Source organism: Lytechinus pictus, chromosome 14 (assembly GCF_037042905.1).
Source record: "Lytechinus pictus isolate F3 Inbred chromosome 14, Lp3.0, whole genome shotgun sequence".
NCBI lineage: Eukaryota > Metazoa > Echinodermata > Echinoidea > Temnopleuroida > Toxopneustidae > Lytechinus > Lytechinus pictus.
In genome coordinates this window covers 24962649-24980661 of record NC_087258.1, presented here as the reverse complement: position 1 = coordinate 24980661, position 18013 = coordinate 24962649, and the positions used below count along the sequence as shown (strand labels likewise).

Below are 18013 nucleotides of genomic sequence, written 5' to 3'. Positions count from 1 at the left end.
TTTTGTCACTTGCTTTCTCCTTCCCTTGCGACGAGGTATTATCAACGAGGTTGATACATTATTGAGACACTGGCTGATAATATAGCAAGGATCGTCTTAATATTACACCAAGCTTGATTATATCCCTAATTGCTCGGGACGCCAGATGCTATACGAAGGAAGTCTTACGTGTAAGAACATCTGCATTCAAGCCAGATAAATTAAGCTTTAGCGCTGGATGATGTTGGATATTAAAGAGACATCTATTGTCTGGGCATCTTGCTTTCTCCTTCTTCCAATCAGTTACCCCCCAGCCGCCCCCCCACTGGGCGCACCAATATCTAGGGAGAGAGGCGCATGAGTAACACCCTACCAATGATCAATCCCCCAGCAGGGGGGCTTTATGTTCCCCTCTCCTCGCGTGTCTCGCTCCTGTCTTTGACAAAGTGTGGTACGACGGATTAATATCGCCAAATTTTATGAAACGGGCTTGTTCCTTTCCAAGTAATAAAGAGTGGACAAATATTTCGTCAATGAAGTCGGCTTCAATACTAGCCGCAGAACAGATTATTTGGAATTGTAAAAAGTGTTTGATGAGCATGTTCGGGGTTGGTAACATTAAGGTGATGTTGGTGTGGGTGATGAAGAGATCAAAGCGTAGAATTTGCATATTTTTTATGGGGAGAGTACCTGCTTTGTTAAAATAACCATTGTTGAAATTGATGAGAGTGAATATGTGGTGTGTGTTATTAAAGCAAGCTACTAGCAAGCTGTTTATTTTATTTGAAATTTCTCATTCTCTTTGCACTTTATACAACCATCCCTACCCCACCCCCTCCCTCCCTCTTCCACCACCAGAAATGCATGAGTGCCACCCTTAGTTTTGTTACTTTTTATCCTTGTTTCTGAGGTAGCATTTCATAATTTCATTCCCTTAAAAAACATATAAAATATTCCAAATTTGTAATTACAGAGGAACATGTGTACAATATAGTCACCTCAAAAGATCAGATTTGTGATATTTTGTGTGCAGTTTTGCTGGCAATTGGGGCAAGATCACTTTGCACCTTTTCATATGCTTGTCCGCACATATGTAATGCCTATGTTTTACTTTGTGCTTGCAACCTTGCCCTTCTCGGTATATTTCCTGTTTGGGTATGTGGGTCCGTTCTCACATGGATTTTTATAAGTGAAAACGCTTAGGAGTCTATAGCTAATTCACATTGAATTTGGATATGAAAGGATACAAATTTCTGTGCCATCGGATAAACCCATGAACGATTAACTCACAAATATGGGATAGTCACCTGCGATTGTCCTCTGATTAATCTCCCTTTAATGTTTTTTGCATATATATGAAATGCTCAATACTTAGTGAGTTTTCGATCATCTCAGTGTGAATGACCCCCGAGGGTTGAAAATGACATTATGTTCCGTCTACGTCTTTCGATTCACTGGAAAAACGGCAGGTGCCTTCGCATGCTCTCGTATTCACACCCTCGCCTAAATTGCTCTTTTTATTACAAAGCATTGCATTTTCAAAATATCCTCTCTTATTATTCATCTCTGTTTTATTTTTTGCCAACCTGTGAGAGATCACCACCGAATTGATCGGAAACGGAACGGGAGCAGAGGCTGTATTGTTCCCTTTTGGGGCACTTTGAAGCGATATAAAGGCCAAAGAATGTGGACATCATAAAAGGATGGTTTTAATGACATCGTTAATCTATATCTGAAGATATGATGGTAGTACATAAATGCTATGTGATAGAAAAAAGAATGATTTTCTTTATACGCTCTCATTGACCCGATTTTGATAGCAAGTGATAAAACCTATCGGATTCTGATGTTCTGCTATTAGATAGTTTTAAATATACAGGTATACAAAATATGTAGTGATTCTTGAGTCAATTTCATTTCTCATTGGGACCGTTACTTTGTGTTTTTATGAAGGGCTAAAAATTGTAAACAAATTTATTTGCTCACAGGGAATTCTGTAAGTATGTGATGGAAATCAAATGAAAATCACAATTTCCCAATATATTCATCCAAGTCTGAAGCAAATGTTTGTCACTGTGAATTTGTATTCTTTTCATTTGAAACACAGTATCTACCCTCCGAAAAAGTGAGACAGATTTCCAAAGAATTTTTGGATGCGGACAAGATCACCATGGACGGCAAGACATCTCAACCGAAGGAGGTAAATTTACTCATCATTTACATTCTGACCTGGCCCTTCTACACCCCCCCCCCAACTGTCTAGAAAAAAATTATATTGCAGTATATACTGTGGGATATTGAAAAGTCACTCTACATGTATAGGCCTTATTTCCAGACAAACATATGTTGGGATAAAAAGATTTAACCTATGATAATGCATACCCTCATTGAAAAATATTGTTCACAAATCCTTTTTTTCTCCCTTAATAATTTCATTACAGATCAAAAGAACAGATACGTTTTATCTATAATTCCTAATATGAATTAAAAGAAAGTTTAAAAATTTCACTGGTCCTACAATTTAAAAAAGTCTACCCAGCAACATTCATGTCTCTCTAGCAACATCCATTCATGTCTTATGAACAAATATTTGAAATAAAATTCAAACTTATTTATTTTCTCTTCAATATCCACTTTATATCTGTAAGTACTTGGAGAGCAGAACTATTCTTTGTTATTCTTTATTATAAAGTGGTTGGGCGTTTTGATATGGAAAAGTGCTTAAAAAATGTTATATATGTATGTGGATTGTGCAATATATGGTTTATTTCAAATTCGTCTAATGCCAATTCATCCAATTGCCAACTCGTCTTCTATCATTTGGTCTACCATCAGTTTGTTAACTGTCCACATGGTCTAATTGCCAATTCGTCCACTCACCATTTTGTCTAATAACCAGTTGGTCCCATAGCCATTTAGTCCATATACGATTTGGTGTAATTGGTCTAATTGGACTAAGTGTTCATTGTGTAAAATGAATGAAATTGAAATGGATATTAGACTAACTGGTTTTGAGACGAAATGGTCATAGACAAGATGGTGATACCAAATGGTTGTGAGACAAAATGTTGGACGGAATGGCATTCAGACTAAATGAAAGTAGACCATGTGGTGAGTGGACGAGTTGGCAGTAGACTAATTGGAAATTTCAAAAAATATCCTCCATCTCTCTCCCAGAGCACAACCTTCCAACCTCTGTCTGTCTGGATAATGAAGAAGGCCACATCCAAACCCATCCCAGAGAAAGAGCTTCCAACCGATCCCGGAACCTATGAAACTCCCATCGTCTTCAACCCAGATGCTGCTAAGAAGAAGAAGTTGATGGAGGAGAAAAAGGAAGAGGAGGCAGAAGATGAAACAGTCCCTGTTAGACAAATGGTAATCTTTTTGATATAGGTATATAGGAATCAGCTTATGGTTGGGCGGTCAGGCAAGTGTGTGGTTGGTCTGTTGCAATTCTTGCAGATAACTACTTCCTCACTTTTTGCCCAATGCTCATGGTGATCTTTTATGGCCCTGCCAAATCAAGTCTGGAGGGGGTATAGACTCACTTGTACGGTTGGGTAGGAGGGTCAACGGGCTGTTTGTTGGTCCTTTGCAAATCTCGTGGACAGAACTACTTCCTCACTTTTTGCTCAATGCCCATGAGTCTAGGCACACACATTGGTATTGGAGTGGAGACCTGTAGGCAAGATGCATTTTGATTGTGCCAGGTTGTGTTGCCATGGTAACAAAACATTGTGGCATTAAATCAAGTGAGAATATGTTAAAAATTGTAAGGCCAACTACAAGATAATGGGGATTCAATTTACGAATAAAATAAAAACAAATGATTTAAAGAGCAGTCAATAAAATCTTGGTGTGAGAATGCATGTTGAAGTAGAGCATGAATCGATATAATTAAAAAGTTGAGTGTTGACCCTTGTCAACAGAAGCGAACCAGCTTTTGTGACCGTCCCCTTTCTTTTGCTTAATCTAATCTGTTCAGGTTGATAAGTCCGCCAAGAAGAGGAAGCATTCATCCAATCCCAGCGGAGAGACCCCCAGACCAAAGAAAGATAGAAGGGGAGAACATGCCGAGAGGAGCGTGGGAAATCATCGTCATGGTAACCAAGATGGAAACGAGACAGAGGAGAGGGTCATAGAGCCGTTTGATTACAGCAAAGTAGATTACAACATGTTTCAAGGTACCCAGATGTTATCCAGAATTTATGCAGCCCCTTACATTCCACTCTTCCCACCCCCCCCCTTCATATCGTTCTCTGCCCCTTCCTCTTGTTTTTCCTATCAGATGCCTCTTTGAAATTTAATCTCATGTTCCGTTGTACACTTGAACATTCTTGAAAATTCTCTGTATTACCAAAAACTGTGGATTATCATTTACTGTCATTTTTTAGGTGAAACACTGGAATTTTTAGAGTGTCTGCACCATATTTTGTATAAATGTTTGTTTAAAAAAAGAAGGATTTGTAAAAATCTAATCACTGTTTCTCCTTCATGTCCTGATTTTCTTTATTAAGAATCCCAGCATTCCAGAGGAAGAGGAAGAGGACACCGAGGTCGTGACAGAGGTCAAAGAGGTCATAGAGGTCATTCGAAGGTGAGATCATTCAACCATACCAGGGCCCCGTCTTACAAAGAGTTATGATTGATCCGATCAACCTAAAGTATTTGGAAATCTAACAACGTCATAATTTTTTCTCCAGGAAATTTACACAATGTCCTTTGAAAGCAAAGAAAAGCTCCCTGAATTTTCAAGAAAACGATGAATGTACATGTATGACTACATCATGTCTGGAAATTTTTTTGAATAAACATGCATTTTAGATGTTGACGTTGCTGGCTTTCCATAGTTGAGGTTGATCGGATCGATTGCATCTCTTTGCAAGACAGGGCCTTGATATCCATTGTAATCCTCAGTTTTAAGTTTTCATGAAATGGTAATACTTGGCTGCAGCTTTGTATTCAACTTTTGGATTGCTGCAAGCTTCCACTTTGTAAAATGTTCAGTGTTCAATGTGATATGAGGTGTCAAGATATTGTTCAGTGTTCAATTGGATATGAGGTGTCAATATATTGTTCTGTGTACAATGGGATATGAGGTGTCAGAACCCCCAAAATTGTTCAGTGTTCAATGTGATATAAGGTGTCAAGATATTGTTCAGTGTTCAATTGGATATGAGGTGTCAAGATATTGTTCTGTGTTCAATGGATATGAGGTGTCAAAAATATTGTTCTGTTTTCAATGTGATATAAGGTGTCAAAAGATTTATTCTGTCTTCAATATATGATATGAGGTGTCAAAATATTGTTCAGTGTGACGTGAGCCTAGGTGTCAACAGATTTGTTTCGTCTTCAATGTGATATAAGGTGTCAAATGATTGTTCTGTCTTCAATGGGATATAAGGTGTCAAAATATTGTTCTGTCTTCAGTGTGACGTGAGCCTAGGTGTCAACAGATTTGTTTCGTCTTCAATGTGATATAAGGTGTCAAATGATTGTTCTGTCTTCAATGGGATATAAGGTGTCAAGATATTGTTCTGTCTTCAGTGTGACGTGAGCCTAGGTGTCAACAGATTTGTTCTGTCTTCAATGTGATATAAGGTGTCAAATGATTGTTCTGTCTTCAATGGGATATAAGGTGTCAAAATATTGTTCTGTCTTCAGTGTGACGTGAGCCTAGGTGTCAACAGATTTGTTTCGTCTTCAATGTGATATAAGGTGTCAAATGATTGTTCTGTCTTCAATGGGATATAAGGTGTCAAAATATTGTTCTGTCTTCAGTGTGACGTGAGCCTAGGTGTCAACAGATTTGTTCTGTCTTCAATGTGATATAAGGTGTCAAATGATTGTTCTGTCTTCAATGGGATATAAGGTGTCAAATGATTATTCTGTCTTCAATGGGATATGAGATGTCAAAAGATTGTTAAGTGTTCAATTGGATATGAGGTGTTAAAAGTTTAACTGTTCATCGGGATATGAGGTGTCAAAAAATTGTTCTGTGTTCAACAAGTTAATGAGGTGTCAAAAGATTGTTTGGTGTTCTATGTGATATTGAGGTTCAGTGGATATTCAGTGGATATGAGATGTCAAAAGATTATTCAGTGTTCAATGATATATGAGGTGTCAAACGACTGTTTGGTGTTCAAGAGGATTTAAGTGCGAAAAAATTGTTCGGTGGTATGATGTTTCAAATTTTTTTCCAGTGTTCAGTCATTTAGGATGTTTCTAGTCTCAAATCGAGTTCATAATCTGACTATTTTCAATTTATCTTGTTTTCATTTTCAGGGTCATCCCCGCCCCAAGGTTCACCAGGATGGAGGTCGAAGCATGACTTACACTAAACACCATAGCAACCGAGGGTATGTCTTCTTTTTGAAAAAAAAAAATTGTTTCTATTTTGATTATGGATTCTCCCACATAGGCAATGTGATTCCATAACCAACATTCTTAGTTTGTGTGCCTGTATTTTATCTTGCCTTACTTTCCACTTAATGTTTAAAAAGGTTTTTATTTATCTCAATTTACAGTTTTTGTCTCGCCTGCATAACAGAGCGAGACTATAGGCGCCGCTTTTCCGATTACGGCGGCATCGTCAACGTTGAAATCTTAACCAAAGGAAAGTATATGGACCTAGTTTTTTAAACTTGGACATAGTTACTGAATATCCTGTTTGAGGTTTAGGTCATGGAACCAAGGTCAAAGGTCATTTAAGGTCAAAGAACTTGGACATGTTGGTATTTTTTGTAAATTGGCATCATAAATTTGAAAGTTTATGTATCTAGTTCATGAAACATGGATATAGGGTAATCAAGTATCGCTGATCGTCTTTGCACAAGTCAATGAACAAAGTATTTTATTTTCATATGAATGATGTCTATTAAGAATAATTAGTCATTTTCAAATTCAGCACTGCTGTTTTATTAAATCGCGTAATGCAGGCTGTTGATGATAGCGTTTAATTTAAAAAAAAAAAACAATTATCATCATTCTTAAATAGTTAAAGATGTTTGAATGCTTGATATGTTGCATTATTACCTGAACAAGGCATTTTAGCAGATAAATAGAAGTCATATTTCGCTCGCTACTTTCAATCCGAGACCAACTAGGTAAACATTTGCCATGTTGCCCTCCTCGGGCTTTGCCCATAGGAATCCTGTACAAAAGAGAGGGCAATATTGGCCATATTTTTGCTAATGCGCTTGCGCAGTATGAGCAGATTTTAATCGCTAATTTCAGTATTTGAAAAATCTGGCTAGAACCAGTTTATGAGCCAACGCACTATAGATTTCTACTCGTTAAGTGTATGTGCGCGCCATTCATGATGCGCGACTGCCAGGTAACAATTTATGTCACAATCGCTTATTAAAATGTTAATGGTTACTTCGCTAAGTTCGTGAATAACCTGACACCAGAAGTAGTGATAAGAAAACAGGCCTATAAATTGTTCCAAATAAAAGCTTGAATTACACATTGTACAGCCTTAGGTAATAATAATAATATTGACTGGCTCTTCTTTGGGGTAACATCAAATATGTTGCCCTTAAAAGAACCATATTGCCCTCGTCTAAAGATTCGGGCCAATATGATTCTGTTGCGGGCGACATATTTTATGTTCCCCTCAAGGCCAGTCAATGTTATGTAATTGTTTTTGTTTATAGTTATTGGTAAAAATATCCTTGTTATTACTGTATTTTTATTTTTATTTATTATATTACTATTACTTTTTTGTGAATTTAGCAAAACTTTGAAATATGACACTATAATTGTTTCCATCCACTTTTGATTAAAAAAAATTCAGTGTTTATTTTTGCTTGATTATTTACTTTTTATCCAAATCAACTTTTGGTTGATTTTGTTTTTTGGTAAACCATATTTTTTCCTCATATTTCTTTGAGTGTATTATACATGTTGTAATATTAACATTGTGAAAATGAAAAGAGTGACCATAACTTTGTAATCACTCGGCGTAAAGCTCCAGGCTTGAATTTAGCAGGTCATAAAATTCCCTAATTAGTATTACCCTACTTCTGTAGACTTCAAAATGTTGTTTTATGATTAATAAAAAGAATATACCAGAGGGTAAAAGGTGATTATTGCGGTTGATCCCAGCAGCGACACCATAATTATAATATTTAATGGCAGAAGATAAAAGCATATGATGAAAAGAATATTTTTAATGACGTGTTATGAAGCCATTTCAGGGTAATGTAAAACGGTGCAATACTGCTAATTATGTCTAGAGGTGGGATCGTAAAAAAAAGATGCTTCTGAAATCTGTTGTGAACCCCTGGAGTTTTTCTTGTTTGCAAGTTCTACCAAATTAACAGAGATTGCTTTTAAAATGCCCTTAAATCTTAAGCTGTAATTTCTATACAGACATGTTGTACACAATATTTGCAGAGAAGCTACAAATATTTCCTTTGATTTTTAAATGAATATGATAGAAGCTTCCCTATTTATCCTATCTTTTTTCATTTGTTAAGTTTTGTTTTATACTAAAATGAGAACAGATCTTTTCACAAAATCTACAGTTTTTCAACAATATCTATTAAACAATATTAGCTAAAAGTGACTGAGTGATTTGTTGAATTATGGCAGTCAAGTATAGTTGTCATTGGCACTGAAAGAGAAAAGAGAGGTCCTCAAAATAAAGAAAAAAAAATAATGGAGAAAGTATGATTGACTTTTAATGAAATGGAATCAATCAATTAAATTTCATGTGACAAAGTAGGGTGTAAATACACAGGTCTTCAGGGTTCCCAGCCCATCAGGGAAAATTATTTTACTTTTTCCAGTCAGGGAATTTGATTTAAAAATATCTCTAAAGAGGGGGAAAATCAGGGAATTTTGATCAGCCCAAAAGACAAAAGCACAGTAGTCAGTCAGACTCTGTTATATTTTGTCGCATATCAAAACAACATCCATTTAATGACTGGTTATGGTGGTACTAATTAGTTTTACATTATTATTTTTATTCTGAAAATACATGTAATTTACTGTAACAACTTATAAAACATGCACAACTGGGAATGGGTTAAAATGATTAGTAGGGAATAACTTCATCCGGGAAAAGTCAGGGAATTTTGTTTCCTTGAAAAGCTGGGACTCCTGGTCTGTGAATATAAAGTGGTGCCAGCCTTCTTAGTAATGTGTATCAAGGATTGTTTAAGTGATATCATACATGTATTTCATTAAAAGCCTCTGAAATTTGGCAGCTTCTGATTGGCTGACTGAGAACAAACTGCTATAATGACGGCACACTGACTAGTCAGTGACTACCCTGTTTGGACTGTCAGAATCCGAATATTATGGAAATGAACTTCTTGAGGTGACATACATATAGCTTAGAATACAATGCCATCATGAAACATGATACTACTCGGGCTTCCTAAGGATGAAAATAGATACGAAGGTTGACTTATCCGCCTGGTATGTACATCTAAATCTTCTCCTCGATTTCTGGGTCAATGAGAAGTCTTGAGAATTGTCCTGGTAACAATAAATGGTGTACTTGCGAAATAAAAGCCAAGTGTCAGAAAGTGCAGAGTTCTACTGACCCCATCTCGTAAAAAAGTATTTTGTTAGTCAATGATCTCGATCCAAGGTTTCTCCTTAATTTGTAGCTGTTTGATTGGCCGAGAGCATATCTGTCATGTTATCAGTCGTTACTGAAACCGTGTTTTGTGAAATGCGATCTTGTTTGTCACACTTGAAAGGGTAGTCCGCCCGAAGATCGAGTTGATTTGAATAAAGAGTGAAATTGATCAAGCAAATCGTAGTAGATTTATCAAATTTGATTAAAATTAGTGGAGTACACATTGATAAAATTCTCATTGGTTTCACTTTCCAATCATAGTAGTGCTACAGCAGGAAAAAAAAGATATGAGGGCTGGGGGTGATTCAGCCCTTGAAATTCTCAAATGATCCTTGGAAACTAAAAAAAAGAGCCTTGGTAAATCTCCATTTATCGCAATTTTAAAGATAAATTCTACCAGTTGTGGTAACAATCTCAAAATGAGTTCAAACAGAATCCGATGAAATTATCACCAAAGTGTTTGTATGTATAAATAAAAGAAATATGTGCCAAATAGCTCCTGGAAGAAAATGCTTAATTGCTGAGAAATGAGCAAAATAAGCACGGAATTCCATCAAATGTTGGGTATTTTTCGAAGCAATACTAATTAATACAGTGTCCCACATATGCGTTTCTATGTTAGTGATTGTCAGAAGTTTTCATGATTTTACATGTACAAAGATAAGTTTACATTAATGTACCAGATCTAGATACATGTATATGATAATATTTTGACAACCTTAATTTTAAAGACCTCATGAAATAATTGTTTGCTGCAAAAATTGTATTTTACCTTTAAAGCTTACCCAGTTAATAAGGCAGATAAGTTGTGAAAAGTAGCCCCGAAAATAAAAAGAAATAATAATGTTTTGTGCTCTAGTCATACCAGTGATATCCAGCCAAATCAACCAATGATATGTCATTGGAAATAATGTATGCAGTTTTGGTCTGACTAGAGTTGGAATCATTTATGTGACTGGAGCATAAATGAGGCTATGACCCCGTTCTCATTGCCACCCTAAAACTAGTTTACTGGAAACTAGTTTAACGTGTAATGAGAACGGTCGAAGTTGTCTTGGAAGCGATCTTCCAAACCAGTTCGGAAAACCACCTCGCGATGTAGTTTTCAAGATCGCTTTGCCTCATGAAACTGGTTTTAGCGTAAGTGAGGACACAACCGTTCTTCGGGAAGCGATCTTTGCACATGTTTTGATTGCGCTACTCCACACACTGTGTGTAGAATGTCTATGCTGCAGCTTCAAATTTTACGCAAAACATGTCACCCCCCTCTGAGAGCGTTCCCATACTCCCGTAGCAACAAGGCCACTTTACGTTAAGTGGTTTTGAAAATCACTTTCGGCTGATCAAATGGGAACGCTGGTAAAGCGATCTTCCAAACTGGTTTCCTGAACCGATTTCCAGTGAACTAGTTTTAGAAAGTATAATAAGAACAGTGTCTCAGTCCACAGGAGTGGGAGGTTAATGTAACGAGTCCACCTTTTCTTTTACATCTCATTTCAGTCAAACCTGTCTCAGTGGCCATTTTATAGTAAAAACTGTCTTTAGTGGCCACCAAAATTGTCTACCACATTAAAGTGTCTTCAGACTTAAAGGCCACCTGTTAATAGTGGCCACTTTTTCTTTTTCCCTCTAGTGACCTTTAAATAGACAGGTTTTACTCTATATGAAATTCCTTCTTTGTATGTAATAACCTTTTTTCCCATTTTATCGCCCATACAGTGGTGGAAACAGAGGTTCGAGGGGTCACTGGCCAAGAAATCAAAGGAGATAGCAGCTTGACCAGGCAGTAGGGTTCGTCAATCTGACAAATAGAAACTGGACAAAAGACCATTTGACCAGTGTGGCCTATTATGATCAAGAAAATAAAGGAGGTAGCAGCTTGACTGGTCAGTTAGGTTTCTTAATCTGACCATTTGAAACTGGACATGAGACCATGCAACCAGTCTGACTTCTCTGGTCAAGAAATGAAAGGAGATACACATTGCAGCTTGAACAGTCAGTATCTGACCATTTGAAAAAAAAGACATAAGACCATGCGACCAGTGGGGCCTATTTTTGTCAAGAAATCTGTGGAGATACGAGCTTGGACAGTCAGTAATGATTATAAAGGCGTTTTGATTAAGCTCCAGAGTTTTAGCAGGCAGATTGATAGTGAATTTTTATGCCTCCACCCATTTAGGCGGTGCCAGAGACATTTATTTTTGTCAAATTTCTGTTATGATGTTTGCGCCATCCACAGGCAAAGTCAATTTCAGTGATGTCAACATGAACTATATATGTGAAATAACCATGGATTCATATTCTTGATTACTGCATAATATCTACAATCTTTGTTTAAAAAATACTCTAATATCAAGTTATTACTTGAGTCTACACTTTCGCAGAAAAGGGTAGAATACCCCCTTCCCCTTACAAAACAAAGGTTTTATATTCTACTCCTAAGTCAAGAAAAGGGGTATTGCCTTGTGGTTGATAGAGGGAAAACCATGTATGTTCTCATGAAAAAGGATGTGATTTACTTTTGGAGTTATAGAGTTTCTGGCCCTTAGATTAAGAGTTATTGAATAAGTGTTATATGGATGATCAAAGATGAGTGCCAAGATGATTTCAAAGTTTGGTTTACCAATGACAATATTTCTTTCCACCAATTGCATGAATGCTGCTCTATTTCTCCCTCCTCTCATTCATTACTCTATTAACACAACAAAAGTTGTATGTTTTATGTGTACATAGATGTTATTGAATTTCATATTTTCATCCCAAAGAGTAACACTCATTAATATACCCAAGTCTTATCTCTTGGGTCTATTGCAATGTGTTCCACCTTAATAATAGAAGATTGTGAACAATACATACCAGTTCTTTGCATGTGATGGTCTAAAAAGTACATTGACTAGACATATGAAGGTCAACTATGGAGACATTAATGTGGACCTTGCTGTAGAATTTACAAGTGGTAGTTCCTTCAAGAGCTTAATTCTGTTTATGCTAGAAATACATACATTGCTCTTTTTTTCTCACTCTACTTTACTTGTATACAACGACAGTGACATTATTTTAGACAGTGATTATTTCATTGGGCTTTTATATAGTTGAAAAATTATAAATCTCATGCTTTTAGTTTTTCAAGATCTGACCAAAATGAATATATATGTATAACCTTTTCAATTAACCAGGTCTTAGTATTTTATACAAAAATTATGTAACTCCCAGAAATGTTATTGGCACTGTCCTCCTACCCCCCCCCCACCCCAGCTCATCACTTTTTATTCTTTCGAGTTCATTATCATAATGTTTTTGAAGTGTTATTGCCCTCAGGTTCTTAGCCATAATGGAGCATTTTGGGCTTTCAACTGACTAAGGTTTCATTGTTACCTAGATGTCACATTTTAATAGAAATTGAATGAGAATTGAAAGATAGCCACACTACACTTTTGGGCTGGGGTTCAAAACACACAATATGTCCAGGCTTGTTTGAACTGTAATCCTCCATTTATATAGACAGTCTGAAACTTTGAATATCTGTAAAATAGTAATGAATCTAACAGAAGACAGGTCAAAGAAAAACTCAGTTGAGAATACTAGTAAACAATCAAGGTAATTTTGAAGTTATTTTTTAAAATACTCCAACAGCTTCAAAATTGCCCATTTTTTTTTTAAATCTATTTTTATTACTTCACGTGCATTATCTCATTGAGTTTATGGATGAAACAATTATACAATACACATGCTAATTTTAAACAACTATTGTATTAAACTTGTACTTTGTGTGACGTTGATAGCTCCAGACAAAAGTCACGAGAATACAGAAAGAGAGAGAGAGGAGTCTGGTGATAGTGTGGGGGGGGGGGGGGGTGAGAAAGACAGAAAGCACTTGTTTTTTGTTTGTTTTTGCAGGATGTATTAAAAAAAAAATGGATTGTAATGTAATACCCTACCCCCCCCCCCCCTCCCCCACTTGTAAATGACTGTATTGGAAAATGTGACGATACTGTCCCATCCCGACAACCCTTTTCTATAGCCTTTAAACAAATTACTAGAATGTTGGCGTTTCTGGGAAAGGGGGCTATAGAGGGAGAGAGGGAAGGAGGAAAAGGGGGCGGAGCTAAGGAGGGATAATGGGGGGGGGGAGAAAAGAAGGGTTAAAAGAGAAGATGATGAGATAGATGAAGAGTTGGTGAGTCCATGGGCAAACAGAGAAGATGTAAAGAAACACACAAGCTGCTAACACGACCAAGAATTGGAAGAATCACCCTCGCATAACTCTTACAGAAGACATTCTCATTGAATTAGTGAACCGAAGTCTTGCCAAAATCGTGGCTTGCTTGCCATCTCCCTCCCCTCTTCGATACAACCCCTCATGAGTCAGAGTGAAGCATGCCAATAAATCAATATTTCAAAATCATTTATTAAAAGAGAGGAAACCCAGTTGGTCTTGCATTTATCATGTCATTTAGTTTTAGAGGAGAGAACAGCACAATAGATCGAGCGCCCGATTTCCTCAAACTTTCCAAAACTTGTGCGTGATATGAGGACAATACTAAGTGGTGACTATGGAGATGATGATGACAACACTAATGATGGCGGTCATAATAATGATGATGATGTTGACGACGATGATGATGATAACGAGCAATAATTATAGGCCTACCCATATATACAAATATTAATCGCTGTAACTATTAACTGGTATTCCCGACGGCCCTGAACAGGGGCCGCGGAACGGTTTTCAAAGTGGGGGGGCTGACCATGCAAAAAATCACAATTATATGGTCACTTTTACGTTTTTGTACACGGTTTTGGAAAAAAGTGGGGGGGCTGAAGCCCCCCAGCCCCCCCCCCCCCCCGCTTCCGCGGCCCCTGCTGAATAACATTAGCTCAAGTCACTTCCCTCATCCATGCACTCCAATGTATCGATCGCCTGGCAAGATGGCAAAAGGTCTCATTAAAAGAAAAAAAAAATGTTAAGACCACGATGACTCGATCGACCGGGGGATCGAACCCACGACCACCCGTCCAGGAGGAGGTCGCTCTATCACCAAGCAGCCATTGGTCCACCCAGTGGAGTATTTAAAAAAAAAATGTGAGGGACAGAACTCATGCGCACAGGGAAAGATTTCCGAATAGTCGCGAGCGACTCGAGTGAGCAAAATAAACTGACCCTTTTTAGAATAAAGTCTGATTTTCTTATAGACTTCAAAAAGCTGTGTGCACCAAATAGGTAGCCTAGCTTAGCCGGGTAATAATAACAGGGCCCGCTGGGAGAACAGTTTTCGGAACTGAAGTGGCTACCCTGGGTAAATATACCTTTATCATTATTATTATTATCATTATTGAATCGATAAAACGATTTCATTTTTTATCGTTACTCCTTTCATTTTCCTTCTTGCCTTCTTGTTTTTCGTCTTTTGTTTTTAGTTCCACCGCCCCTCCCCCCTGCAGTCGTTTCTCCCCAACCACTTGGTTGGCATGTAATCTAGGTCACAAATTGGAGCATGGCCGCGGACTGCAACACTGATTGGCACAAAACCTATATTATACAGTCCATCCATGGGGCAACCCAAGCCTCCAGTCGGCACCCCATACACCTATCGTTTTGTCTTGTTATAGATCATCTTATTAATAAATGCGTCATGTAAACAATCGGAGCCTCCAATCAATCTGTGACTCGTTTCCTGTTATTAATTAACTCAAAATAATTTATAAAACATCTAGTCTGACTCTTTCGAAGGAATGGAAAGGCACTGTAGCCTATATCTTTGTATATCCGGAAATTGCTCGTTGGACTTGTAATCTCTTTGATTTGATGCCGGTATGGCTCGAGTTAAAAATACATGTATCATTTTATAACTTTTCGGTTGCTCAAAATCGACCAGGGTGAAATAATGCTATTAAAAACAGCAATTTGTGATCATCATCATTATTATCAATTCAACCAGGACATTTCTTTCCCGGATTTCTTTACTAATTTTAGCCCCTTTTCTAGATTGAAAATAAGTTGACAATAATCTTGTTATGGCCTACTCTTTCTATTAAATATGTAAGTCGTTATGTATAAAAATAAATAAATAAAAAAAAACCTGGATAATTGGGTTATCGCATGAATGTCAATATCGGCAATGCTGAAAGAGAGAGAGAGAGAAAAAAAAAGATGCCCCAAATCTTTCAGTCGATTCGGTCCCTCGCATCGGTTCGCGCGGCCGCGGGATCTGGGCAACGGTGCATAAAAGTTGCCATAATCGTAACTTGCATAGAATCCTTTATTTTGATTGGCTGTTGATAAGCGTGACCAACTGACCATGGTAGTTACCATTGGATGGTAAAGTTACTATAATAGTGAAGTTTATGCAACGGGGACCAGATATGGTAAAGTGAACAACGAAGTGATATGGAGGGGCACAGAGAGGTAAAGAAAAAGTGTAAAAGGGCGATAAAACATGTCATGGGGGAAAAGACAAGGAGCTGGTAGTACAAAAAAAGGATCGATGAGAAAGGGAAAATAAAAGACAGAAAAACAGGAAGTAATCTTGAATTATAGAAATGAACATCACAATATGCTAAAATGAAAATAAAATCAATCTGCCTAATATGCAGAATAAAAAAGAGAACGAAATAAATAAAGAAAGAAAGGAAAAGAAAGAAAGAAAAAAAAAAAAAAAAAAAAAAGAAAGCGCATTGGTGAGAAAGAAAGACGGGGGAAAGGGACAAACAGTAAAAAAATAATAATAATAATCTGGAGAGAAAGAGAAAAAGGAGAGCCCAAGAAAGAAAAAATAGATAATAACTAAAAAATAATGAATGAAAAAAATGATAAAAGAAGGACTGAAAATGTAGTTCCATTGCACTTTTCAGCCAAGAAGTTCGTCAGCTGCTCGCTCGTCACATTGTGTGACCGTGATGAGTCGAGCTCACTGCGGTGTTCTAATTTGTCAAGTTCTTATCCAGGGACTTATATCTCCCACATCAGCCGTTTTCTTCAATTTCCTTCATTATTACCGATTTATACAAACCGTGCACCAATGGAGAAACTTCAAAGAGGAAGGTGATCTGCGGGGATCCGTGTTGAAAGAATTTCAACCACTTTCTTTTTCTTACAGAAAACGTGAAGAAGTCACCGGAAAGCGAAGGACGATTTCGAGAAAAAACTAGAAAAACTAGAAAGTTTAAACGAAAGAAACAGGAGATAAGACATGCAAATACAAGCCCCTGGCGCAAAGACATTATAACCAGCAGTGAATCAACATGATCAAGTCATAATTTTATTCAAGAATATTCACCCCACTTTTACAAATACAGTTGCACAATGAAAGGGGGTATTTTTGTGTCTTGATGTAAAAACTTATACATTAGAATTGATGGCATGGGCCATTGAAGTTCAAAGTTTTGCGATAGCCAGTGGCTGCATTAGGAGGGGAGGGGGGGGGGGGAATTTACCGCCCTACCCCCCCAGAAATTATTTTGAAGCCAAAATCCCAGCCATTGCGTAATTTCCTTCAGCAAGAAATGTATCCACATTGTGTTGCACTCAACCCAGGTGATGTGAATGGGTACCCGGCAGGATGAATTCCTTGAATGCACTGAGCGATGAAAGGCAGCTCGAGCTAAAGCCGGGGTAATGATAATAACAATGCGCCTCGGAATAGATTATTTCTAGATAGATGGCGCAATATAAATGCCTATTATTATTATTAAGAATGAAGAACAAATATAGAGTAATTCGTTAATAGATCAATGTGCTGTCACAAAGGACATATTAAGCTGTAAATTCATTAAAATCCCTTCTTTCACTTACAAAAACTTAATATGATTTTTTCACACTTTTCCTGTCCACCCTTGCCCCCTCCCCACTTAACTTTAAACATCCTGGTGCTGCCACTGGCAAGAGCAAAATAAACACACACGAAAAAGGGACGAATAGATATCGCTGATTAAAGGACAAGTCCACCCCAACAACAAGTTGATTTGAATAAAAAGAGAAAAATCCAACAAGCATAACGCTGAAAATTTCATCAAAATCGGATGTAAAATAAGAAAGTTATGAATTTTTAAATTTCGCTTAATTTCACAAAACAGTTATATGCACATCCCGTCGGTATGCAAATGAGGGAACTGATGACATCACACACTCACTATTTATTTTGTATTGCATTATATGGAATATGAAATATTCTAATTTTCTCTCCATTGTCATGTGAAACAATGTTTAATTTCCCCCTGAACATGTGGAATTGCCATTGTTTAACATTTTATGGTTCAGCCAAGTTGGTCCTTATTGTCAAATCTGTAAAAAAAAAAATGAAATTTTGTATAATTCAAACAATAAAAAACAAAGGAAATAGTGAGTGAGGGACATCATCGATTCTCTCAGTTACATGGGACTAAATTATGCATATGACTATTTTGTGAAAAATAAGCGAAACTTTAAAGTGTCATAAC

The 18013-nt window shown here is 37.1% G+C and overlaps 1 protein-coding gene across 1 annotated transcript in view; it reads left to right on the top strand.

The window, feature by feature from the left end:
- The window catches only part of LOC129276880 (exosome complex component 10-like), a 55130-nt gene extending 41809 nt beyond the window's left edge, over window positions 1-13321 (top strand). Inside the window, exons 16-21 of the mRNA XM_064109443.1 lie at window positions 2087-2179; window positions 3157-3357; window positions 3968-4166; window positions 4500-4579; window positions 6268-6341; window positions 11297-13321. Coding sequence (XP_063965513.1) covers window positions 2087-2179; window positions 3157-3357; window positions 3968-4166; window positions 4500-4579; window positions 6268-6341; window positions 11297-11348 — 699 coding nt within the window. The 3' untranslated portion in view covers window positions 11349-13321. The remainder of the gene's footprint in view (window positions 1-2086; window positions 2180-3156; window positions 3358-3967; window positions 4167-4499; window positions 4580-6267; window positions 6342-11296) is intronic.
- The last annotated feature ends 4692 nt before the right edge of the window (window positions 13322-18013 follow it).